Source organism: Telopea speciosissima, chromosome 3 (assembly GCF_018873765.1).
Source record: "Telopea speciosissima isolate NSW1024214 ecotype Mountain lineage chromosome 3, Tspe_v1, whole genome shotgun sequence".
Lineage (NCBI taxonomy): Eukaryota > Viridiplantae > Streptophyta > Magnoliopsida > Proteales > Proteaceae > Telopea > Telopea speciosissima.
The window spans coordinates 7,038,428-7,065,184 of NC_057918.1; the positions used below are offsets into that span (position 1 = coordinate 7,038,428).

The 26,757-nt window shown below is 39.6% G+C and overlaps 4 protein-coding genes across 8 annotated transcripts; 2 read left to right on the plus strand and 2 right to left on the minus strand.

Annotated features, from left to right (window-relative positions):
- On the plus strand, positions 1-1,182 carry LOC122657089 (axial regulator YABBY 4-like). Its single transcript, XM_043851854.1, has 6 exons — positions 1-94; positions 196-345; positions 436-562; positions 652-700; positions 804-879; positions 987-1,182. Exons 1-6 carry the CDS (start codon positions 14-16, stop codon positions 1,089-1,091), a joined length of 588 nt encoding a protein of 195 aa, XP_043707789.1. The 5' UTR covers positions 1-13; the 3' UTR covers positions 1,092-1,182.
- A 2,495-nt stretch (positions 1,183-3,677) lies between these two features.
- LOC122657090 lies at positions 3,678-5,033 on the minus strand. 3 transcript variants are annotated; one of them, XM_043851855.1, is made up of 4 exons: positions 4,787-5,033; positions 4,510-4,615; positions 4,336-4,419; positions 3,678-3,963 (listed from the first exon to the last, which is right to left on the minus strand). In XM_043851855.1, the coding sequence occupies exons 1-4, from the start codon at positions 4,844-4,846 to the stop codon at positions 3,881-3,883; spliced, it is 333 nt and encodes a 110-aa protein (XP_043707790.1). In that variant the 5' UTR covers positions 4,847-5,033; the 3' UTR covers positions 3,678-3,880. The 3 variants fall into 3 exon arrangements, with proteins under 3 accessions (XP_043707790.1, XP_043707792.1, XP_043707793.1); XM_043851857.1 differs by having other exon boundaries at positions 3,678-3,959; positions 4,332-4,419; XM_043851858.1 differs by having other exon boundaries at positions 4,510-4,653.
- Positions 5,034-6,553: 1,520 nt separating this feature from the next.
- Positions 6,554-13,624, minus strand: LOC122656156 (DNA-directed RNA polymerase subunit 10-like protein). Its single transcript, XM_043850612.1, has 4 exons — positions 13,499-13,624; positions 13,138-13,196; positions 6,889-6,983; positions 6,554-6,763 (listed from the first exon to the last, which is right to left on the minus strand). The coding sequence occupies exons 1-4, from the start codon at positions 13,532-13,534 to the stop codon at positions 6,738-6,740; spliced, it is 216 nt and encodes a 71-aa protein (XP_043706547.1). The 5' UTR covers positions 13,535-13,624; the 3' UTR covers positions 6,554-6,737.
- Positions 13,625-19,378: 5,754 nt separating this feature from the next.
- LOC122656657 (E3 ubiquitin-protein ligase BOI-like) lies at positions 19,379-24,387 on the plus strand. 3 transcript variants are annotated; one of them, XM_043851266.1, is made up of 6 exons: positions 19,476-19,554; positions 19,724-19,781; positions 20,551-20,606; positions 20,686-20,814; positions 22,235-22,596; positions 23,636-24,387. In XM_043851266.1, the coding sequence occupies exons 4-6, from the start codon at positions 20,700-20,702 to the stop codon at positions 24,182-24,184; spliced, it is 1,026 nt and encodes a 341-aa protein (XP_043707201.1). In that variant the 5' UTR covers positions 19,476-19,554; positions 19,724-19,781; positions 20,551-20,606; positions 20,686-20,699; the 3' UTR covers positions 24,185-24,387. The 3 variants fall into 3 exon arrangements, with proteins under 3 accessions (XP_043707200.1, XP_043707201.1, XP_043707202.1); XM_043851265.1 differs by lacking the exon at positions 20,551-20,606 and having other exon boundaries at positions 19,379-19,554; positions 20,696-20,814; XM_043851267.1 differs by lacking the exon at positions 19,476-19,554 and having other exon boundaries at positions 19,588-19,781; positions 20,696-20,814.
- The last annotated feature ends 2,370 nt before the right edge of the window (positions 24,388-26,757 follow it).

Here is a 26,757-nt window from a genome sequence, read left to right on the forward strand (position 1 = left end):
AAACAAAACAAAAATGTCTGCATGCAACAGCTTACTAGATCTACAAGAGCAGATTTGCTATGTACACTGTGGCTTCTGCAACATCATTCTATTGGTAAATCACTATAATAAGCTATACAGTACAAAAGCAAAACAATAATTCTAACTATAGTTGTTTCAGTATTAGAATTCTTTTTTCTTTGTCATCAAATGCAGGTTAGTGTCCCTTGTAGCAGCTTATTGAAAGTTGTCACAGTAAGATGTGGTCACTGTGGAGGTCTCCTCTCAGTAAACATGATGAGAGCTTCATTTCTCCCTCTACATGTCTTAGCTTCACTCAACAACACTTCCCTCATTGATGATGAGGTAACCAATTATCTCCTTATAAGTTCATATCAAGTTCCAGTTCATGAACAGGTCTTACCTTTTCTAAGTTTAATAATTCTGTGTCTTCAGCAAACAAAAGAAGTCTGTGCTGAAGATGTGGAGCCTCTGAAAGCTTCAGATGAGTACTGCTCACCAATGACCATTTCTGACAATGATGAAGAAGAGAAAGTACCATCCAACCCAATAGTCAATAAGCGTAAGCTCATCAAACATTTGTTCATGTTCAAGTTACTGTTTCTAAAACCATGAACATTGTTTTTATTGGGTTTGATTACAACTCAACAGCCCCAGAGAAGAGGCAAAGAGCTCCATCAGCCTACAATCACTTCATCAAGTAAGATATGATATTAACAGTTCCAAACTTTTAATTCGGATTTGCATCAAAATTTTCTTCAATGGTTTCATAACTTGAATTTAAATTGGTAAAATTATGACAGAGAAGAGATACAGAGGCTGAAGGCTAGAGAACCCAATATCACCCACAAAGAAGCTTTCAGCACAGCTGCCAAAAATGTAAGTTTTTCTTTAAGCTGAATAAGATGCTTTCACTAACCATGATAAAAACTACAGAAATATGATGGAAATTAACTCAAATTTTGACTGTGTTGAACTGTTTTCAGTGGGCCCATTTCCCTCGAATTCAGTACAAAGGAGATGGAGAGAGCTGCAGCAAGTGCCAGGGGAAGGGAAAAGTGTCAAGGAACCCAGCTGTTAACGAGGTATGAAACCTCTTAAATAGTAAACCATTAGATCCTACCAAGGGCAAAGGTAGATTGGATCACGTGAACTCATTTATACACACTACCAAGCATGTGTTTGTGTGTTTGTGTGTGTGTGAGAGAGAGAGAGAGAGAGATGGGTTGGGACCGTGGGGGTGTACTTGTTTGGCTGTACCATGAAGTGGAGGCAATTAAGAAACGTTACCTCAAAAGTGACCTTCTTGTTATGTTTGGTAGATTATAGAGGTTCCTCTGTAACTGGGTCTAGTTGTGACTGCCCAATTAATCTGTACTCACCCTGGGTAGGTGGGTAATAGCCAAACCTGAAGGCAGAAGGAATGGGTGTTGTGGGCCTGTTGCCAAAATCAAGCCATCTATGCAGACCGTGCTTTAGCACATTGGCACATTGCTGTCTGAAGAAATATCGAAACCAGGGTTTTAAAACCAACTGATTTCTGTTCCGGGTCAGTCGGAATTAGTTGGCAATCAGCCCAAATCGATCAGATTCTACCTGAACCATAGAAACCCAGATTGGATTGCCCGTTGTAGAACTACAGGAATCAGGATCAGGCTCAGCCGATTCGTCCAATCCAATTTTGATTCTAAGTCCATTATCGAAACCCAGAATCTCTATTATTTGTAGGATGAGAAAAAGATGTGTCTGGCAACATGGAGTCAGCTTCCAGACACAAAGGGACGCAAAATGACCTCTCTGAATGCGAAAAATTTCACCTTGCTGATTGATTCTCACATTGATATAAGGCCACGCTGCCAGGCAGAGAACCCTCCCCAAATAAGATTTAGTTTTTCTTTGCACATGGTCATTCAAAACGGACACCCATCAGAACCTGATGGACTACAGTTTGCATGGGCCGTTTGTTAGAGGATTGGTCTTTGTACGAATTTGAACACTAGGCGCCAGTCGGTAATAAAAGTCAAGGATTGGGACATAGTTGGTAATAATTGTTAAGGAGTCCAAAGTCCAAACTCCACCTTGGAGTCATGCACTCATGGGTTGAAGAAATTCCATAACCATAAACCTCCTTGGGTTTCGATTGCAGAACTTACAAGATAAGAGCAAGAATCCTTCTTTCTTCTTTTCTTTTTCTGAATTCCATTTGAGGTGTTTCATAAGGAGTTGGGAGACAATAGCCCTTTTTGGGTTACAGAACTTATTGTTCAATTTGGCTCTCCTCCAGCCGTGGCCGGAGTTGGAAGGTCGAGCCCAGCAATACAAGGGGGTTTTTGGTCATTTCACAGGTGGGACCCAAGTCCCCCCAACCCCACTCTTGCAGGGCTGGACCCTCCAGCTCCCACCACGGTTGGAAGAGAGCCAGATCCCTTATTGCAGGACTTGCTTTATATTTAATGTTTTTGAGGTATTTTGCCAGTGAAACGAATGTGTTCCCTTGTCTTTATGGTGAATATATTTTCCAGGTCGATGTGCAAAACAAAGGTTTTCGTGAAAGGAAGGCCAAGAGGCATTCTATACAGGGAAAGACACCCTTGAAGTGAGATGGGCTCTACATATGGCTAAGAAAGGAAAGCTTTTAATTTGTTCTCTCTTTTCAAGGTTGGAAGTATCATGCATTTGCCCCTTTACAACAACTAAGTAGATGGATGCTTTTAGAAATGTACCACTGAAATAGGGTTTGTTTCCTAAAGTAGTGAAGAGCAATTTGGTTCATCTTTTTGGTTCATGGAGGACCTATGATTAGAACTTTTGCTAAATTTCATCCTCTGTTTAATTTAATGAAGCCTATTGCATTGTGTGTGTGATGAGTGGGAAAAAACCTACTTATTGTCTTAAATGAGAGGATAAACCTCGTTGCAACGGTAAGGTTCCTCCATTGCGACTTAGTGGTTGTGATTTAAGAACAACCTCTTCTCGAAACGGAGATAAAGACGCCACAGTGGCGGGAGCCCCTTGCATTAAGTATGCCGTTTTTAGTTTATTGTCTAAGTGGGTACCTAAGAAAGATGGCCAAGCTGCACACTAGAGGTTGTAGACCATCCCTAGATTCTGTTGGTAGAATAGTCTCACATCACTTATCCCTCAAAGTCTTTCAAAATGTCATATATCTATGAGTCCCTCCACCTAATAGTTCGAGTTTTAGGTTCAATAGGTATATGGCCAGACTCCGATCCATCCCGTTCCATCTTGCATACATACATGTGAGGGGAAGTGTAGGGAGACATTTCCACATTGGTTACCCCTAAAGCCTTCTAGTAGCGGGATTCATAGATTATCTTGCGCTGATCGATTAAGAACATCCTTCACCGTTAATAGCAGCTTTAATTAAGTACACTTGAGTACTTGACAACAATAATATCGATACAGATCATCTACCGTGCCCTTCCTATAGCGGCCTATGCGGTCAGACAGAGCGCGCATGCAATGTCCGCCTTACCCCTGCTCGGGCAAGGCGCTGGGGCAGGGGTAAGGTGGACATTGCGCATGACGCTCTGTCTAGACCGCACAGGCTGCTACGGGCAGGGCGCCATAGAGGATCACGATTCCAATAATATACTTTACATAATATGCATGCAAGTAATGTACTTGATGTTCCTGACTTAGGAGGGAAGACTTCCAAGAAATTAACTAGATCAATTTTATCATTTCTCATAACATATCCACCTTGACAGGCTTTAAGTTTTGAAGTAGGACTTCTTATTTTTTAAGAGGCCAAGCCTTAACTTACCACATGTGATGTAGTTCCTCATTTAATAACTTAATTAAGTCAAAATTACAAGGAAGAGAAGAAAGAAAACACATAAATTTTTTATAATGCTTTCTATGGGAGAAGTGGCATTAATCTGTTTCTTTCATCTCCATGGCTTCCTCCTCCTAATCTTGATACCCTTTCAACAGTTCTACCTGAAGAAATCACATGAAAAGTTCAATTACTAACAATTACCCCAATACTGAAAACAAAAAGAAAATAAGAAATGTTTGCTACCAAATGGAACTCCACCTTTCTTTTCTTCCCCCTCTCCCCCTCTTTCACAGAGAGAGAGTCTAACCTCGCATTCTTTCTCAAAGAGAAACTTTACAGATTTCTTTGAAAAAGTGTGAAGATCGACTTACTCTTTGGGGTTTCTAGGACAAGATTTTCACTTAATTTGACCTCTAATCCAGATGAACTTCTAGTGCAAAGTCCTTCAAAAGTAGAGCTGATGAAGAGTTATGTTGTCTGAAAAAGGGTTTTCTGCATAACATTTGGTGGGGATCTTTGTGGGTCGGACTTACCATTGAAATTGAAAGGTCTTGGAGAAACAGCATCGAAATATTCTTGAAAGAAGTGTCTGTTCTCTTTAAATAGCTCCTTCCACACTGCAAAGCACCAATAACTACTCGTTAATACTACACACACACACACACACACACACACACACACAAACAGAGAGAGAAAGAGAAAGAGACCAGTAAGAGTGATAAGTGGGCGGATGCTAGCATGCTCTGCAAGAGCTTCAATGCAGTCATCTCTACTCATGCGAAGGAGAAGGCACCTCTCTATCAGATGTTGAACCTGAAACTCCATGCAAAACGTTCAATGATCCATAAATATTATATTTTTATGAAGAGATTAGACAGCTAGTGAGAAAAAGGAAAGAATACTATGAAGACAAAAGTAAAGATTCCACAGTCTTTCTCTCTCTATTCTTGGTGGATGGGGTTCTAGCTATATATTGTCGCTTACCATTCGAATGTAGTCATTTGGATAGCAACGCAAACAAGGGAATTGGTGGCTGTGACACATATTGATACCTCTTATTTCTTTTTTCTCTCTAACTAATATGTAATGGAAGTGGACAAAACATATATATATATATATATAGAATTAGAAGGAAAGAGGAAGAAGTGAGAAAGAATCTAAAGAGAAGAGAAAGCAAACAAAAGGGGAAAAAGTGCAAGAGGCAGAAGTGGAGATAGAGGGTACAAGGAAGGAAAGAAAAGGGTTGGTAGGGGAGAGGGTGGGGTTGTTATCCATAGATATCCAAGTGAAGGGCCAAAAGAGAAGCAGCAATCCCAGCATGGATTTACCTCTATCTTCAAAAGATAAGACTCAGTGCTGGGTCAATCGCTTCTCCCCAAGGAGAGTGGGAGTTTTGAGATTAGGCTGTGATTAGCTCCTCTTTCTCTACTTCCATCACTACTTACTCCATCGTGGCCAGCTCTTTAGCCACTTACCTGTGAGTGCCATCACGTCCCCGTCTCTGCGTCTCGCCTCTTAATAAACCATTTCGGTCCCACTGTCTTCAATGGTCGTCCATGCATTGCAATCGATCTGATCCAGCTATATCTCTGGCTCATGGCACTTGGCTTAGCATCATCAATTCTTTGCTTCCCAACCCTTTTTCTTCCTTCTTCCATCATTATTTTACCACCACTTTTATGCAGTTGTACTCAAGGTTATTCAACACTCTATCGGATAACGTATTGGTCAAAAGGTCATTTTTTTATCCAGAAAAAATTAACTTTTTTACAGTATCGGTATTGATGCATATTGCTCTCAGGCACTGGGTATATCGATACGGCCAATACTGATAATTAGAACACTGGTTGTACCGACTCCTCTTGACCCCGTGGTAGTGAAATTGATCATATGACACGATCCAGGAAGGTGGATATCTCTGTAACCAAGATGATGCCAAACATTCCCTCCTTCAATATTATTATGATTTTTTTGGGGGGTTAAACTTCCATATTATTATAATTACTCCCACCCTTACATGCATCTGTTGATTCTAATTTTTTTCAGGGAAAGAAAACACCACCCAGTCACACTGCACACGCCAGACACGGGTGCACAAAATGCCAGGGGTTAAATGTGTGGCAGTCATTATGCACGCTCCAATGTCTGGGCACATTTGGCATGAACCATACGACCAGGTGACATTTTTTCTCCCTTTTTTTATGGGAATCTATTGATCTATATTCCCAACTAATTCTTTTTTTGGTGCAATTTTCCCAACACTATAAAACTCCATGCAACTTTCTACCAAAAAAATAAAATAAAATAAAACTCCATGCAATTGATGAATTAATGACATACTAACTAACTGCTAATATACCGTGTCATTTTTTGCATTCATGGGAAGTCATTTCACCTCCCTTTGTGAGCCATTTCAACTCCCTTTGTGTCTGCACACAAGCATCATACTGCCAGGTATAGTTCTTTTTCCCTTCGAGAATAGTTCCAACTTCCAACTTTCAACTTTTCACAATGTTTCAAAATCCTGCCCAACTTCATTCCAGTTTGATTGCTGGGTCATCAGTTCAGCAATCAAAGCAGGCAACAGTTCAGAAGCCACTTTAAGTTCTCTCCGTCTCCTTTCTGAAGTATGGGAAGGAGGGGAGGGGGTTTAGACCCACGTTCCAGTGATTGGACAATTGAGGCCGGGTTTCAAATACTGATTTTGCATCATTACCATTTACCTTTGAATGCATCTTACTTTGGTAAGAAAAAACTAGAATCAAAACAATCTGAAATGTTGAACAAAAAAGTCAACACAATCTCACTATGATAGCATGTTCAATTAACAGAACATAGGTGTATATCATTACAAGAGAATCCATTATGCAAGCTATATCTATGTAATGTTCTTCTTACGAGAGTTGTGATTCAAGATAAGCAGTCGCCCATCCTGTCAACCGGACTCAGTTTTATCCAAAGCTGTAAACAAAATAACAGCATTCATTAATGAACTGCACAGAGCACAAATTAACCTTAATAATAAATGGTGTATGGGTGGCTAGATTAGGGACTGAGTATAAGTGCATGAGAGAGAGAGAGATTACCGTTGTAGTTTAAGAGCTTCTCAATTAGGTCAACATGAGTCATGAGCATCCGTCTGCAGCAATATCGGACCAATCCCAGTGCATCAAGAGCATCTCTGCATTCCAACCAAAATATGAATGATCTATGCAGTTATCATTCCTAATGTTCCACTAAATTTTCAAGATTTGATGGGGATTCAATGCATACAAATTAGTTACTGATACCAAACAACTCAGACATGCCAAAAGAAGTGAATGATTACAATGATAGACAAAAGCAGGTACTAACCCCCCAAGGTTCCCACTTGTATTAATCCTAACTAAATCATAATGAAAGAGACTGTGATACCATAACAATCACAATATTTGCATCATTGAAAACCCTAGGCCTCCTCAAGAGTTGTAGAACTTGTTGAAATAGATTTCTCCAAAGCATCAACCAATTACTGCATGATCAAGCATGGTAGATCCCCCTTATACACATACCACCAAAGCTAACAAAGATTCAAGGTTGAAATTTCAAAATATTGGGAAACATCCCCAGTTTGAAAGAAACTCCTGACTTATCTGCACAAACACAAACACATGCCATAAACAGTCACCATGGCCTTTGATCTCCACTATCTAACTGCCTATTGGTTTTGTCACAGGAGCCATCCAGCATATCAAGTCACTTCCTTTGGAGATCTCATTTGATTTGCAACCTTGATCTAGCAATTCCATGGTGAAGATTCCTATTTACATTGGGTTACATATGTTTATAGTTGGAGATACACTTCTTGGCAAGTCTATTATGCTAAGGTTTTGCTCCTTGTTTTTGTATCATTTTATACCCCCTACAATTTTATATCATTTTCTACGCCCCTTCCTTAATATAACAGTCATCCACAAGGTCAGCCACCTAGAGGACCCCAATATCATTGGGCCTCGTGAAGAAAAATTCCTCGAAGGAAAGAAATTAAGTATGAGGTATCATGTGATTTAATGCAATTAAGGGGATTTGCCAGATAACTCACCTTGGATCCTCCTAACTTTGCTCTTTCCACTTCTACATATCTTTTCAACCATTAAATGAGGGCCGAAGGGCAAATCTTTAGCAGAGTCAATCTGCTCGTGTGGCAACTTTGCCAATGTTTGATCAAGGAAAGACTAAGGCCATTCCAGCCATCTTGATATTCACCCAACCTGATTTCACAACAATCAACAGGACAATGTTTGTCGAGACTTACTGATGCTTCACTGCTCACCTAACAGTCCCTTGTCATGCAGCCCATCATTAGTGCCACTCCAACTCCAAGCAACACCAAGCCAACCATCATGTTTGTGCCGAAGTTGTAAAAACAGCCCCACACAAATGGCACGATGCAACCGAGGGTTTGTCAAGCCTATGGCACACTCGTCCAGTGCCACCACTGTCGCCCATCATTGGCTAGTTGCTAGCACCACACAGACACACACAAGGCAGGCCAAGCCCAAGTGATGCAGATTCATCACCAAATAGGGCTTGTTTCATTAGAAATAAGTCTAGGGTTGGGTTACATACATGTTGGGCCTTTGATCCCATGGGTTTCTAATGTAATAGGCCACTTTTCTGGGCCTAAAATAGGGGTACATAGGTTGCATACGGGATTAGCCCAATACTTAATTTTTATTGTGTGTTTTTAATTGAACCGGTTTAAATTGCTTGCATCCAATTGGTTCAATTGGTCTAATTTAAGTGAAGTGATCCTATTGGCTAAGAGGTTCTTATATCTTATTGGCTACTAGGGAATCTTCTTTATTTTAAGTAGTTTAAGTTGTTTTTAAGTCATTAGGACTCTATTTTGAGTCTATTTCAGTTTCCTAGTCAGTTTAAGTTAGCTAATAGGTAAATGATTGGGTTAGGCCATTCCTTTTTAGTGTCTAAGTCTAATTTTGAGTCTTTTATATAAGGTTCTAAGGGGGCCATATATTGAATACGAATTTGATTAATAAAAACTCAGCTTTATGCTTGCTGCCTTTGTTGCTGCCTTTGCTCCATTGTGAGTGTGTCTTGTGGGTAATATCAAGGTGAAGGGATTGGTGGACTCCGATCGACTCCTTGCATCTTGTAGATCGGGAGGTCCTTCTAGTTCTTCAAAGCTGCTACCATTGAAGATTTAATCTTTCAAGTAAGTAGTTTATTAATTCAGCATTTAACCTTCTTCTAATCCTCTAACCTAAGCTCCATCTACTCCTATTATCGCCCCTTCCATTAATCCATAGACCCATTAAAACCCTAAATCCAATTTTGCCCTAAATTGCAGAATTTTAAAACCTTCCCAAACCCTAACTTCTTTATACCAAAATAACCCCCTAGACCTGCCCATTAATACCCTATAAACCCCTTTCCCAAAATCCACCCCTAAACCCTAGATCTCACAAACAGTCCATTTTCATAAGGCCTCTAACCCGAAACCCTAGATTTCCAACTTCATCCAAATTGATCCAAACCTACACCAATAGACTCATAAAAACCTGCACATCATTACCAAATAAAACCCTAGCTCGAAACCCTAACCCTAACCCTCATTCTGCCCTAATTAGCCTAAGCTGTCTCAATCGGCCAGCCTTGTTAGGTGAACCCATTACCCTGGCTCCTAGTGGGATTACTCCTACCTAGGACTACATTAAGTGGTATCAAAGCCATGGATGAGCATGGCCAGCCCATTACCTCTGTCTCCATCGAATCTTTGAACAAAATTCTGGAGAAGCTTCAGCAGTTTCATGCTGGTCAAAGGGCTATAAGTGAAACATTGCAGCGAATTGAGCAACCCCAAACTACTCCAGTAAGGAGCAACAACATTCCCCTAGAAAAGGACAAATATCAAGTCAATTCGGTAGCACAAAGAGCCCCAAGGACAGATCAATACAGAGAAGACAGAGATTACATGGATCGACGTAGGCATGACAGAGATCATAGTGAAGATAGGAACAGAGGATACAGAGATTACAGGAGACGCCATAGACCTCCAGAGGCGTATGAGTTGAGACACTATGATGTCAGACCAGATCCACAGGTATTTTGTGACTGGTTAGTTGCTTTAGATGATTATTTTAATTGGTATGATTTGCTTGAGCATAGGAAAATGAGAATAGCACATACCAAGCTAGTGGGACCAGCACATAATTGGTGGAGAACCCAGATGGATTATCCTGACTACCGTGGTAGAGAACCTGTTACATGGGCAGAGATGAAAGAAGATCTGAGTAAGAAATATTTCCCACGGACGTTCAGAGCTCTACAACAAGGTAACTTAAATTCCCATCGACAACATCACCACCAAAAAGCCTTCAAATCTGAAGACAACTTGAAGCCTCCATCAATGAGATTCCGTTTACAAGTTGAAGAGTGTTGGAAATCTGACATCACCAGTGTTAAATCAGCGGCTGAATACAAATGTACATTGCCAACGGAAATTGTGAGAGCACAAGTTGAAGACAAAGCTAAAGTGATCATAGTGAATTGTGATGAAAAGAAAGAGACAATGCCTGGAGCTTCAAAGATGGAAAGTCAACATGCGGAAGATTCTACTGAAGAGGTCTACCTTGAAGAAGTCAAAGTAGACAAAGCTGAAACAGCAGAAGATGAAGAGGTGGTTGAGAATATTCCACAGGAGATCAATGATATTCAAGATGTTGTTCTTGAAGAGGTGGAGGTTGTATCTCAAGTATTAGATGAGAAGGTTGCTAACACTAAAGACTCTATGGATAGGGCATTCACAGTTGGTGCTGTATCAGAGGTAGAGCACATAGAGTTTGTTATGCTACCATGGTTCTTCGAAGAGAAAGCTCCACGCCTTGAAGACTATATTCCTAATGCTCCTGCTTCACCGGAATTCTGTTTGGGGATGGTTAAAGCTGCTGAACACATGTTGATTCCCCCTCATCACTACAAAATTCGGGGACGAATTTTTTCAAGTTGGGGAGAGTTGATGCAGATTCATCACCAAATAGGGCTTGTTTCATTAGAAATAAGTCTAGGGTTGGGTTACATATATGTTGGGCCTTTGATGCTATGGGTTTCTAATGTAATAGGCCACTTTTCTGGGCCTAAAATAGGGGTACATAGGTTGAATACGGGATTAGCCCAATACTTAGTTTTTATTTTGTTTTTAATTGAACCGGTTTAAATAGGTTGCATCCAATTGGTTCAATTGGTCTAATTTAAGTGAAGTGATCCTATTGGCTAAGAGGTTCTTAATCTTATTGGCTACTAGGGAATTTTCTTTATTTTAAATAATTTAAGTTGTTTTTAAGTCATTAGGACTCTATTTTGAGTCTATTTCAGTTTCCTAGTCAGTTTAAGTTAGCTAATAGGTTAAGGATTGGATTAGGCCATTCCTTTATAGTGTCTAAGTCTAATTTTGAGTCTTTTATATAAGGTTCTAAGGGGGCCATTTATTGAATACGAATTTGATTAATAAAAACTCAGCTTTGTGCTTGCTGCCTTTGTTGCTGCCTTTGCTCCATTGTAAGTGTGCCTTGTGGGTAATATCAAGGTGAAGGGATTGGTAGACTCCGATCGACTCCTTGCATCTTGTAGATCGGGAGGTCCTTCTTCTAATTCTTCAAAGCTGCTACCATTGAAGATTTAATCTTTCAAGTAAGCAGTTTATTAATTAAGCATTTAACCTTCTTCTTCTAATCCTCTAACCTAAGCTCCATCTACTCCTATTATTACCCCTTCCATTAATCCATAGATCCATTAAAACCCTAAATCCAATTCTGCCCTAAATTGCAGAATTTTAAAACCTTCCCAAACCCTAACTTCTTTATACCAAAATAACCCCCTAGACCTGCCCATTAATACCCTATAAACCCCTTTCCCAAAATCCACCCCTAAACCCTAGATCTCACAAACAGTCCATTTTCATAAGCTCTAACCCGAAACCCTAGATTTCCAACTTCATCCAAATTGATCCAAACCTACACCAATAGACTCATAAAAACCTGCACATCATTACCAAATAAAACCCTAGCTCGAAACCCTAACCCTAACCCTCATTCTGCCCTAATTAGCCTAAGTTGTCTCAATCGGCCAGCCTTGTTAGGTGAACCCATTACCCTGGCTCCTAGTAGGATTACTCCTTCCTAGGACTACATTACCAAGCCATGTCAAGCAAAGGCACACCCGCAAGCAAGACAGGGAATAGCCCTATCGCTCAAGACCATGTGCCACTATCGCATTCACAGATAGTTGGTGCTACTAGTAGCATCATAATCCCCAACTTTCATCTCTCGGTGGGGTACCCCATGCAAGCATCTTCTGTTGAACTTGGTCCCTGTTAGTAACCAAACCTACAGGGGAGACACTCATAGTCCGCTTCAACTAGCAAGTGCCCATCCATGGTATCCACCCATGGAATGTGCTATGATGCATGCACGGCAAGGCCAACCCCGCACACAATGCCTTGGCTGTGACAAGAATGATACCCACCAAGCCTTGCCTATGACATGTCATTATGCTATGCTAGGAGCCATGGCACCAAGGAGGGTGAGGCACACCATCCCTCATCAAGGTAGATTTTATGCTTTTCGTAGTTTTCCAGAAGAAGACATGGACCTCCCTCGTTTTCTCATACAATAGCCAAAAAGGAATTGTTGAATAACTTAATAGAGTTGATATGACCATGACTAAATAGAATCTGGTTCATGAGAGCTCAATGCACTCCATTCCCTACTCTATGCCCCACCACAAGCTATCCTCAAGCCACCATGCACGCCCACGCACGCCAACCCATGTGGCAGTGCAACCAGAATGGACATGACAGCATGGCCGATTCCAACAACCATCCAAGTTATGAGCTAAGGAATGGGAGTTTGGGATAGAATTTCAACTCAACTCGTATGACCCAAAAAGAAGTAGAAGTCGATTGTTGCAGGTATCCGATGAACTAAGAACAAAACAGACAAAACTCCTAACTCAACTCAATTCAACTAAGCCTTAACCCAACTCGATGGATTTGGGTACACGAATGTTGTTTTTGCTCAAACTGCATGTATTTTATTTCCTAAGGTAACTTCTCCGTCCAAAATCGTTCTCCATATCCTTTCAATAAATCAATCAATAATGAAAAAAATAAATACTACCTTCTGAATCAATGCCCTTAAACCCAGACGTTCCATTAAACAATAAGAACAAAAACTTTCGAATACTCCAGATGATTATAAAACATGAAAAGCTGGTTTGCGTTAACTCAAATGAAAGGAAAATAGATCGAAAAAATGCAGAGCAGCCAGTGATCTCACCCTTCCGTGTAATCGGCTTGAAGGAGGTCCAGATATGTATCCCATTTGTTACCGATCACCTAAAAAAACAATTGATACGGAACAAACACCAAAAAACTTAGATGCAGCAGTTCTAACCCTAGAAAGGAAAAGAGAACAGGAAAATTAGAGACAACATACAAGAAATTCTCAATCCATCGAAAAACAAACTAAGACAAAGAAAATTATCCTTTGATCCAGCCGCAGTGATTACAGTTCAAATTTAACAAGACTAAACCCTAAAAGAGTCAAAGATCGACCTCTAAAAAACATATGAAAAAGAAAGGAACTAAATATTTAATGCATATCCATACCACCCTTCTAAACCTGTAAGATAAAATACCTTTCCGCAGGTGAAGCACCGAACAGGAATAATCATCTTGTCGCCTCTGCGTCGTCCCCTTCAGCTCGCAGTCTCTCCCCAACTCTCGACTCGTCGACCAACACTCTCCCACGATAGATTTCAATGTGGACTGGCCTTTATATCAAAGTAGGGTATGATTAAATTGACGGTAATTTCCTTATTATTTTCCAAAACCTATAAAGGGTATTATGGTAAATCAATGTTCAGGTCATCTAATGTTGGTTAAAATGGGAAACAGAAAAGAAGAAAAAAATGTTATACCGGCGTATTTTATGCAGACAATACTCATTTTAAAGGTTTAAATTTGAGCTATACAGCGCCCAAAAAAAGAGAAGAACAATCCAGATTCACAACAAATTATATCATCAAAAGACAAAAGTATCCTCTCTCAATTCCATTTTACCCATCTGTCCAGAATCCAGATTTCCAAGCTTCAGTGATTTTAATATAAGCTCATTCAAGATAAACAAAGAACGAAGGGGACAAGTTCTGTGTGTGGAGTCCAAATTTGTTAAGACTGGTTTTCCAACACATCAATGCCATTAACATCGCATGTACACTACAGTTCTGGCACATCCAAAAGCATCTGCCGATAAGTCACACAAAACCAAAGGTCAAAAAGAAACAAATGAAACCCACCCATCACGGACCTGGCTTTCCTCCACCCGTGGTGGGAGTTGGAGAATCCCGCGCAGCCAAAACAGGGGGTGGGGCTTTGGTCATTTTATAGGGTTGGGCTCCACTTGTGAAATGATCCAAACACCCCTATTTTGGCCGAGCTGGATCCTCCAACTCCCGCCACGGCTGAAGGAGTGTCAGATTCCACCCATCACATAGTGGAAAACAATCAAGGATTTGAGCGCATAAAATAACAATATAATAAAAGTATACTATAATAAAATGAATTTAAAGTTTATAATGTTATTATATTATATTTAGCAGCAGCCTCCCAATGTTCCCAAAACAATCCACGCCCCCTCGGCAAGGGGGGGGGCGGGTGGTGGGCAACCCTAGACCACCCATCTATAGTGGAAAACCAGGATTTGAGCGCATTTAGGACATGAATATAGATTACTTAATTTAAACATGGGAAGTAGTTTTCTGCACGGAAGTGTGGCCTGCACCAGCATTCCCTTGTATCTATCTCTCTCATGGGAGTACTGGCGTAGGCCACACTCCCAGATAGAGAACTTTTTCCCTTTAAACATATACCTATAGAGAGGTTGTCGAATCACCGCCGGTCTGGAAGGATAAATCGTAAACATCGCTAGGAATGAGAGAGAACGGAGAGAAATTGTGTAGCAACACCAACAGGAGTGCATGACTGTAGCTTCGAGCATTGGAGGTTTCCGGTGGCAGACCCTTCGAGTGTTGCAAGTTGCTGGCTCGCAACTTGCCATTGAGAGTGAGGGAGACTAGGAAATGTGATGTGCGATGAAAAGTGTTAAGGTTTTTGAAAGTGTATTTGGGGGGAACAAGAGGGGTTAGGATGGGGTATTGCCGTATTGGCTATTGGGGAGAGTTTCGTTTTTGATCGAGTACGTGAAGTGAACCGATGGGGAGCTAAAAGAGTTCTTCTTTGGTCATTTTCGACCTCTTTCTTTCAATCACCCTCACTTCTCTTTCATTTCTCTTTTCACACGTCTCTTGTGTCTTCATTTCTTATTTCTCTTACTTTGATTTGCTAGAATCCATGTATGGACCCCATTTAGATGGGATAAGACTTAATTAGTTATAATTGTTGTTGTTATTAGGTGAGGTGAACCGATGGGTTTGGGCTTTAGGGTATGGGAGCTCAGGTCCACGTACGAGGGAGACAACCCACGTCAGGCCTCCAACAACTGGAACGACGAGGAAGGGTAGAGTCGAAGGAATGAGAGTGGATCATCCAAAAACCAAAAGCCCAGACTCGGAACATTCTTATCCTCATCTTCGTGATTCTTCCCGCTATTTTGTTTAATATTTTATTCTTATTGATTAGTCTGAGACCGACCACCACGACCGAACTACTACTGCCAAATTTAGACTTGTGGTGGAGGGATACGTCGACGATGATGATGGATTTTGATTAAACAATTGGACACTTAATATGCCATAGCTACTGAAATGCCCTTGTTTTATTTTAAATTACATCTTAGGTCTTTTGACATTTTATACTTTATCTGACCAAAGTACCCTCTATATATCTCAGCAAAAACCCGATTCATTTATTAGTCATATTAAATTGTATTGGACAATTTTGCCGATTTGGGATCGGCCAAGCATCTTCACTTATGATGAATGAAGAACCCCCCTCACTATGTTTACCTAATCCATTGTTTCAAAAATTAGGAATTGGATTAGTGAATCAGCTGATTTGGATCAAAATTGATCGTCATTGATCTAGCCAATTCCACTATGTTTCTGATCCATTTTGTTCGAGTCCAACTAATACGAATTGGAATTGGCATTGATTGATTTGATTTTCAATTCCATTTTCTAAAACCTTGATCTAAACCCTCTGAACCCACGATGGATAATCATAAACAATAAGGTTTGGTAGTTAATGATGAACCAAAAATCCAATCATAGGATAACATCACCCATGGAGAAGGAATCCTTCTATTCTCTACTAGTGAAAAAAACTTTTGCCTTTTCAAAAAAAAAAAAAAAAAAAAACTTTTGCCAATGTTTTCATTAGAACATTTGTTAACTCTCTTCCTTGTCAGTGTTTGTTTCTCTCCTCCTCATGAGTGAATCATCATAAACATGAGTAGTAATCCACACAAAGACAAAGGTGAAGACGAAGAAAATGACAATGACGATGACGATGACAGAGGCGAAGACAAGATCATGGTAGGGGACGAATTTGCGGACAGCGCTGCAGTATTAGTTTTGACATGGAATGTTCAAGACGAGGTGGAGATTTCTAAGATGGAAGTGAGAGATGATATAGTTTGGAGTTTCAAATACATTGAAACACAGATACAATTTCATGGCGTTCTTAGTGAGTTACTATCTCTCAAACTTGTTTTCAGCTTTGGTTTAATATTAGGTCTAGCTAATAAGGCGATGCAGGTGCAAGGAAATATCCAAAGAACGAAGTAAACCGCTGCTTACTTCCATTCCATTTAATATATGTTTTGGGGTGCAAGGGGAAATCAAGTCATCTCCTTCCATTCACCTACCGAAGTATGGGCTTTTCCTTCGTGGAATGATTCCTAATCAGAGAAGCTTGGAGGAGTTGGAGCGTGCTATGTTTTTACTCCTTGAGAATTCAAGAATCTACACGACACACTCTTCCACCATAGCTATGAGTTCTACTAGGATGCCATCGCCGCTAGGCCGGCTACCAGAGATCAGAATTGCACCAGATATTCAGACATTATTTCATAGAGCACACATCCACGTGGCGGCATGTCATTGGGCTCTAATGGTATTGTTCTTGAGTCTGCCATTATTGGCCAACACATTTATCTAGATTTAGCCGTTTCAGGACAAAAACATGGAGTTACATCTATCAATGCTCTTCAATCCGTTTAATTAGGCAGCAGTTACACATCTCCTAGTAGTAATCAATGTCCTTATCTCTCGTCGGTTACAGCACCTAAAACTCCACCAATGCCTACATTCAGTGCTCCTTCAAAGTCTACACTTAGTGCTCCATAAACACCTACATTTAATGCTTATGAATTACCATTTGTGGTCAACAATTACAATCCCAGTGAAGCAAATGTGTCGATCTAGATTGTCAAGCCCGACGCTCCAATATATTTTCTTGTTTTGTTATCTGAACTTCTAGTTCCGTTTCTAGGGATATTAATGTTTTTGTCCATTTCTTAGCCCAGAAGCTCTTGTCTACAATATGTAAGACAGGGTAATATTCCACTCCTTGGTTTCTAAACCTAAATGTTTTGAAACCTTGTGTAACACATGTCTCCTATCTAAATAGAATTTTTTTACCATAAAATAAAAAAAGATAGACAAAAGGTTTTGTGCATGGTCATGCATGATATACAGTCATGCATACAACTGTTGGATGGGGGACGAGGGTCTACAGTGCACCCACCTCATCCCATCCAACAGTTGTGTGTATGGCCATGGCCGTAAACCATGCACAACCGTGCACAAAACCTCTCCCCAAAAAATTATTTGTACCCAAAGATACCTCAAAATAGATATAACTCAAAGAAGTAGGTTAATTACAATTTAATCTCACCACTTTGTAATATCAAATATGACTTACGGATATATATGTAAAAATAATTGTTGTCACCACGGAATAACTTATGCAAAGAATCTGAACCGTTAAGTGAACATAAAAATTCTTTTCAAAACATTATAACACTTTATTAATGCATAAAAATATATTTAATGTTTTCATAAATAATTTACAAAGCATGCCATTGGTATTGAAATTTCGTTTAATCATGAACATACATCTCTCTCTTGAGTCTTGATATTCACCCTATACAAAAACATTATAAATCAGACACATTGATATATAGTATGAGTACATTAAAACTCATAAATGCCCAACTACAACGATAATGATCTCTCAAGTTTGGAGACCAATTGTAATCTACTAATGAGAATCTTGTTCATTACAAAGTTTGGTAGTAATTTATTCAATATTTTTCATACGATTTTTTTTTGGGGGTAAAGTACGATTTAGTTCTATATATATATATATGCATACTCACATTTGAGTATAAAAATTTTATTTTTTTTGGTAAAAGGAAGATTCATCAAAGGATACTATGTGTACAACCTAAAGCTTTAGATTCACAAAGATCATGAAGCTACGGAATAGAATTCACCCAATCTGTCATACACATAATAGACAGGGCCTTCCTAGCCAAGGCATCTAAATTACTATTCATAGCCCATGGAATACAATGAAACGATATGGATTCAAAAGAAGAGTAAAGCCTCCTAATATTTGAAATAATGGTAGAAAATTCATAGGGTAAAATTCAGTTCTAGTCATGGATATAGTTGATCACCTCCTTGCAATTCGATTCTATTTGATGTTTAGTGAAACCAGCAATCATAGTTTTTATACGAGCACATCGAATTGCAATAACTTCACCTTGAATAGCCAATCTAAAGTGGTGTGGAGTAGAGACTGTCTTTACCTGATAGTTCCTATGATCTCTGAAAATGAAACCTAGACCTCCCTTTGAACTTCTATTACCAACGCTGCATCACAATTAACCTTATGGTGATCGACCGGTGAAGATATCCAATTGAGAACAACAACAGACACATTATAAGATGCAGAGGTTGTTGCATAGCCACTAGCAGAAGCAGCATGGAACTCAAGAAAAGCTCACTCGATCAATGTGATTATCTCTTGCAATGTCCAATTTGAGTACACAATTTGGCACCTATATAACCTAAAGACAACAACCCTCTATTAAAATGATTTGGTCTATATTTCTGATAAAGCCCAAGATATATGTTTTAATTCTCAAGGAGACTTCTACCCAAAAAAAAATACAAAAAATTCTCAAAAAGACACCTTCTGTATAGCTTTAGCTATGAACCTTGCTACACATGCCCAAACAAAGAACAATGTATATTTCTCTGATTTTTAGTAATATATTTTATTCTTAACCATTAAAAACAAAAAATCCTTCATTAATTGATTTGACGACGAACTACATATCCATTAAAAAAAAAAAAAAAAGGTGAGTCAATAGAAGATTCTATCAAACCAGGGGGGGAAAATCCATAGAAGCGTATTTCAGTCAGTAAAAGTTATGTGGAAAGGAACTGAATAAGGGAGTACAATGCAATTCGGGAAAAAGGGTATATAGGTAAATCCACACAGGAATTAATAGCAGAAATAAAAAAATAAAATTGCTGGTGGGAAAACGAAAAGAAAAAAAGGAAGAGACTGGTGGGAGGAAGAGAACGAGAGATGAACGATTCCAAAACTTGGTGGTGTCCGACGCAACAACGGAGGTTTTTTTGGATCTTCAGAACGGAAAGCGGTTTTCGTAACCGAAAATTACTTACTATCCTTCATCAATATCGAATCCAATTTCAAGGTTTCCATCTCCTTTCTCTCACCCCTCCGATCTCCTTCTCAATCCAAATCTCCTTCTAACGATTATTATTATTATTATTATTATCATATCCTTGATATTACTGTGTCATCGGAGTTTGAATCGGTTATCCCTCTGTAACTTAACGCTTTTCTGTCGTCTTCTATTTCAGATCGGTGGCGAAATGAATATTGTAGACTATTGATGGTTCTGAACCCTCGCATTAGGAGGTATTGTAATGTATAATTGTTTTTCTTCAGTTTTGTTTCAGTTGTGTTGATTTGGCCGGTATATTCAGAGGACGATTGAGTATCTGATGCAATTATCATAGTTTTTTTCTAACTCTGAATCTAATGTTTCCGTATTGTGTTTTTGGATTCTGTCATTTGTTTCGACTGATGATCATTGTAGGGTAGCATATTTTCCTAGTGATTTTGAGTTTTATTTATAGATCTTAAGGAGTAGATCTTCAACTTGCTCTTTTATTTGTTGTTCTTTATTAGATTCTCTCCATATGTTTATAGACTGGATGATTAGGTTTCTATGTTATACGATTGATTTTGATTTATTACGGTGAGGCTTTTTCAATGTTACATTTGTCACTTGTTTCTTTTGTAATAGGGATGGTGGTTTTGTTTTTTGCCCCCTCCCTCCCTTAGTCAACATTGGTGTGCCACTCTCTCTGAATATCATCTGATAGCTTGGCTATGAGTCCCTCCTTGGTGAATGTTGAAAATGTTTGCTTTGAGTTCCTTCTGATTCTTTCTACTGAATCTTTTATTGATTTCTTTGTTTCCCAGACTAGTTACAAGATCATTCATTTCTCATCTAGAGCTTAGTCTTAAAAGATATTCTTGATTGGGCTTTTAAAATGGATGTTTGATAATGTAGAATCTACCCCCCCCCCTCCCCCAAAAAATTCAAAATGGACTTTATGTAGAGATCTTGCAATTTTTGTCCTTGATGATTTGGGAATTTATGGAGTTATTTTTTGTGCAGGTAGATTCGATCGGTTTGTTCTTCTCATAATCTTTTCGGCACATTAAAATTTTCAGGTATCTTGCCTCACTATTGTATATTGTAGTTCAGAATCTTGACTCTAAGGTGTATTCTATCATAATGACCATGCTTTAGTTTTTACTAGGAAGATGTTTGGTGGTGATAATGGTAATACTGTCTTCCCTACTTTCCTTGAGGACAACTGCTTTCAGTATGACTGCAGTACAGCTGATGCCTCCACTCAGTTGCAGTTATTTGGGAACTGTAAGTTTTCCCATGAACATAGTCTCTGCCATTCTTTTCATGTTCTTTTCTTGTACATTTGATTAGAGAATTATATTACATCAATAATCATATTCGAGTAAATTCTGTGCATGCTTATACCGGTATCTTATATCTAAGTTAATATTTGATTACTTTTTATCGTCTCTTTTGTGTGTAATCCTTGCCATGCAGCTTGGGCTTATCATTGTGAAACTGTACTACTTCGGCTGTGCATTAAAATAGAAATTCTCAATTCAATGGTGGAGAAAAAACAGTACTTCCTGCTTGTTCTGTATTTGTAGATTAGCTGCGGGTTTTTTTTTGGGGGGCGGGTTGGGGGGGATTGGAACTGCACTAAAGAAATCTTGGGCAGAGCTCATAATAACGGAGGCATCATATAAATTCCATTGATGAACTTGCCTAATTGTGTTCCATATTTGTTCTGACCAACAATGTAACAGGTGTATGTGGTTATTTGTCTGGACTCAACTTAACTGGGTGACCGTAAAATTCATTTTAGGACTTAGCCAAATTGTGTGCCATGTTCTTTCTGAGCATACACTAGAATGCAATGGTTCAATTATTTCGGCTTTGGAATATTATCTTGGTGGCCCATCAAATTCGAAGTTCCCATTAACCTCAAGTTTGTGCCATTGGGAAAGTAATGATTGGAAATCTTCCCCCAAGTCCTGGCATGAAAATTCATTTTCACCCAAGTACTGGAGTCTGAAAGAGGATTGCAGAGATTAAACCTCCTTCCCATGGGGCATGCTCTCTAGGGGTGTTGATTGAATTGACTTGACCGAACCGAAACCGACCGACCGAACTCCTTATAGGTCTGGTGTTGTTTTTAGAAACCACTAAAAGTCCAAGCCCGACTGGACCAAATGATCAGATCAACTGAAACCGACTGTTTAGACCGAAATTGGAAATAATAGATAAAAACAGGTAAATTGCAAAATGCTTTTACAATTTCCCCTTTTTTGTATGTATGGAAAACAGATACTGGACCATTAAAAGAAACTGACTGGACCGATAGCTATCAGCTTTGGTTTGGCTTTTGTAGGCTGAACACCTTATTGAGCCAGTTTCAGTCTCCTCTTCCCCTCCCCCCCCCAAAAAAAAAAAATTTTTTTTGAAACCATAGAACCAGCTGCATGACACCGTAATGCTCCCTTTCTAATGCCCTCACTGCTATTTAGATTTTGTAGCTAATAGTTTTCAATTTGATTTTTTATCTAGATCAGCATTGTTGTGTATTATTGGATCTAAATATTATTGAAATCAATTTCTGTTTCTCGTTCAGTCTCTAATTATACTTGGCTAGCATCTATGTTATTTTTTCCTGAATCTTCTTAAATATTATGTGGTTGTGCTGATCTCCAAAGGTAACTTTTTTCTTTTTCCAATCTGTGTGCAGTCCCAGCTGGTTGTAGTGTTGATCCAGTTAGCTGTGTTGGAAATGAGCATATCACTGCTATGAACCGGCCAGCCAAACGAGGTAGGGAGGGAGAAGACATTCTGAGGCAGCAGAGGCTTCAAATCTCTCTAAACACTAACTTCTGTCAAGATGAGGCTGACCAGTCTCCTAGCTTTCCTAACCCAAACCGTGTATCAACTGGGTTGAGGTTGTCATATGATGATGATGAAAGGAACTCAACTGTTACTTCCGCAAGTGGAACTATGGCAGCAGCCCTACCTGTCATCTTATCCCTTGGTGACAATCTCCGAACTGAGATTGATAGGCAGAAGGAGGAGTTCGACCATTATATCAGAGTTCAGGTATTTTAACTACTCCCGATAAACTTATACATCTTATCATGGATTGCATCCTAGTAGGTCCCCACCATCAGCATGAACGATTGTTGCTCCTTAGATTTTAATAATAATGATGATGATGCAAAAGTTTACTCGATTCCATGCATCTCTCGGTTGTCCAAGGATCCATGTACACACTTTTGATAGTCCTTAATTTTCTATGCTTTGGTTTGCCCTGTGGCTAACGACTTTTGAGTTAAAACTTGACATGTGAGTAGGGGACCTTGGGATCTACCTGTCCTCAGGCCCCATTATACCTGCAATGTAGCAGAAATTGCTGCTTGTCCAACTATTTATGTATATGCCCATGTAGAGAAACTTGACCCTAATAATAATAGTAATTAGGGAAAATCGTACATGTCCACATGAAGGTAGGCTTGGATTGACGGAAAGTATATTTGCCATATCGCAGATTTGTTTTCTTTCTAAAATTTTGAACAATTTTTTTCCACAGTATCATCTATAATACTGAAAATTTTTAACCAACTGTTTTGTCCACATGGAGATTAGGGTTTGAAAATTCATCTTTGGCTGTTTGGGGCCAACTTACTTCAGTTTGACCATTAAAAACACAAGGTTTAAACCTTAAAAATGAAGGAACTTATGGTTTTGACATTTGGTTAACCTTGGGGTCCACAATCTATTCAATGGTTGCTTTGTTGAGCTGAGGTCTCCTCGTGGCTCAAAAGAAGATGACTTTGAAGGCAAACCTCCCTTGATGTCCATGAAGGAAAACCATTCCCTCCTCCTCTACTTGCTATCAAGCTCAGTAGTAGTGTGTTCTACCACTTGCTGTGGAGCTATCAGTGTTCATATGGACACCTACAGGGTACCTATGTCAGTACATGGGGTATGGGTTTCGGTATTCAAGTTCCATTATGTGCACATTCAACAATTGTTGATGCTGTAATTGGCAAGTGTAGTAAATACATTATGATGTTTTTGTTGTCTCATTTAGTACCTTAGGTTTGAATGGACTCTTGATCGGTTCATCTTCAAACAGGAACAACACCTTGCAAAAGGAGTAAGGGAGATGAAGCAGAGACACACGGCTTTGTTCCTGAGTAGAATAGAGAAAGGAGTCGGCCGGAAGTTGCGTGAGAAAGAGCTTGAGATAGAAAACATGAATCGGAAAAACAGGGAATTGGTTGAGAGAATAAAGCATGTGGCCATGGAGGCACAGTCTTGGCACTACAGGGCAAAGTACAATGAGTCAGTGGTCAATGCCTTGAAGGGCAATCTCAAGCAAGCCATTGCACAGGGTGCCGACCAAGTGAAGGAAGGCTGTGGAGACAGTGAAGTAGATGATGCAGCCTCGTACATTGAGTACAATAACCGACCAGGTGTTCCAGGTGGACTGGGGAATCCAGTCTCTAGAAATCAAGGATTGAAGGAGCAGATGAGTTGCAGAGCATGCAAATGCAAAGAGGTATCCATCTTGTTGTGGCCTTGTAGGCATCTTTGCTTATGTAAGGATTGCGAAGGGTTTATCAATGTCTGCCCTGTGTGCCAGTCGGTGAAGACCTCAAGTGTTCAGGTATATATGTCCTGAGATTGGACCAATAATATGTAGAATCTCCAGAAAAAAAAAGTATTTCTTTTTCTTTTGTTCTGGAGTTTGTGACTTTTATCCATGATATGTGGGTTATGTGGAGGAATCACTTTGCGTTCCCATGTATTTTTAGCTGTGTCAGGGCACTTGCTCTTTAGTCTTGGACGCTGTTTCCATTCAATCCTGATTCCATGGTTGAAGTGGAGAAGGTGTTGACTAAGTTGGGCCTGCATTCTGACACTCTGGTTGTGGTAAGCATTTCACATATTTGGTCGTTGGGATATTGTACAAGAACAAATATCATGTCAGTGAGCTGTATACAAAATGACAAATTCCATGAAGTACAGGTGATGTTATCTACGTCTCCAACGTAAGTATGCATCTTCAAATGTAAGTGTTGGTCTCAATAAACCCACCTCCAAGGGAAGAAGTGGGAAAAGAGACTGATGGTTCGAGCATCTAAAGAATGTGAATACTGTATTGAGCATCATGAAGGAGGACCTGCTCTGTGAGACATACACATACACAGACAAAGGTGAGTGTGATTTGATACCAAGACCTGACCACAACCTGCCTAAGGCCCTTGCCAAGCTGAAACCATTTATGTTGATTCTGTGTAGCCCTTTTTTCCACGTTGTTTTCTGTGAATCTCTCTTTCTTTCCTTCATCTCTATAGTGTAATATTTAATTGCTTGGAATACCTGCTCGGCTGCCCTGTCGAGAAATATTTCTTTGCTACACCAGCTCTAGGAACCTCTGTTAGCCTTGCCCCTGATGTTGCCTTGGTGCATCGGTTAAGGTTGCTCCATTGTGATCAAGTGGTCACAAGTTCAAGTCTAGAAACAGCCTCTGCAAAAGCAGTGGTAAGATTACGTACATTATGACCCTTCCCAGACCCTGCAATGGTGAGCCTCGCAGTGGTGGGACTGGGGCATTAGGTACACCCTTTGGTTGCTTTTCCCATATTACTTTCTGAAGCCCCGCTTGGGCCACATTCATTTGCTAGCGTTTCATTCCTATTATCATCGTCGAATTTTGAAAATTAATACCACAAGCTCCTAAAGTTTTAAAAGCGTGTGATTGAAAAAGATGATAAAGATGAAGATGGTAAACTGCCCCCTAACCACTCTCCTGGGTATAAACGGTTACGTACCGAGTATGAGACAGAAAAGTAATATGATTCGTCTCTAAGGACCAGGACTGTGTTCTCAGTTCTCATCCTTACGTGGACAGAAAAAGAGCGGTAATTGGGATTTACAATGCTATGGATGATTTCGTGAACTGCATGAGAGGGTTTGCATGCCCTCAAAAGGCTCAAATTAAACAAGGATGATCAAAGAGTCCTGATGATGTCATAACTTCGGATTATTATCCTCTCCAATTCCCTATAGCTCGGTATGCGGCAGTGTTAGTATGGATGTCGAACATCCATCAGTCTGAACGCAACATAGTCAATGAACTTGGATCATTGGATGTCCAAGCTGCCACATGTTGGGCATCCACACTAGCACTGTCGAGCTGTAAGGAATTGAAGAGGATAATTTTCCCCATAACTTCATGGTATGAAAGTTTTTCCAATTAAACCAAAAAGGATGAGGGAGCGGTTTTCCATTAGCCAAGGTCATCTCTTGACCTAGGTGTTAGTGTTAAGAGGGTATTTGGAACAGCAAAGGGTATTATCGATTTTGTACTATAGAAGGGCAAATATTAATGACCTTAGATGGGTATAATTTTCCTTTAACCCAGATGAACGCAGGTGCAAGAAAAGTTTCTCCAAATGACAAATGCTTTCTACGAAAGAAAACGAATAGGGATATCAGTCATTTTAAGTTTTGGCAAAAGTTTTTAGAGGCAAGCGCAAGCCAAATTGTAAGCTATTTGGAATATTTTTGTTTTTTTTTTTAATACTCATTTAGAATGTTAATGTGATAATTCAAAAAAAGATGGGTATGCATTCAATCAATTGTCCTCCCATATATTCATGAATCCCTGTATATCTCAGCCATCCATGCATTGCCTTGCACCCTAGTCTTGAACTTTTCAATGCTTTATTTTGCAACGTCAATTTAGATTGGTATGAAACTTGAGATGTGAGCAAGGGATCCTAGGGTTCACCTGTCCACAGTAATACAACTCCATCAAGCATGCTATATGTCAGAACCAGCACCTACTTAGAGAACCCTCACCATTGTGCCTACCTAGAAATTCTAGTCCCGAATTGAATTTTCATGTCATTGGCTCATGCAAGCTCCATCTAATTTAAACCAGAAAGCTCAGAATCCCAAATCAAGTGAGGCTTTTGCCAAATCAAGGAAATTGATGAAGTAATGTTTCTTCCATATTACCCTTTACCCTGTGAAAGTAAAACTATGGAAAGGAATGGCTGATTGAATCGCTTCTGCCTTACCTGTTGACTATATTTATTGTTTGTTTGTAAATCGAAGTAAATGGGTTCAACGGTCGATTGGACCACCATCTCTCTTGTTGGGCAAGCACTCCTTTCGAGCAGGATAACAGAAGGCTAATAGGGAATGGAAGAGAGCAAGCAAGGTTTAAGCAGGAGGAAGACAAAA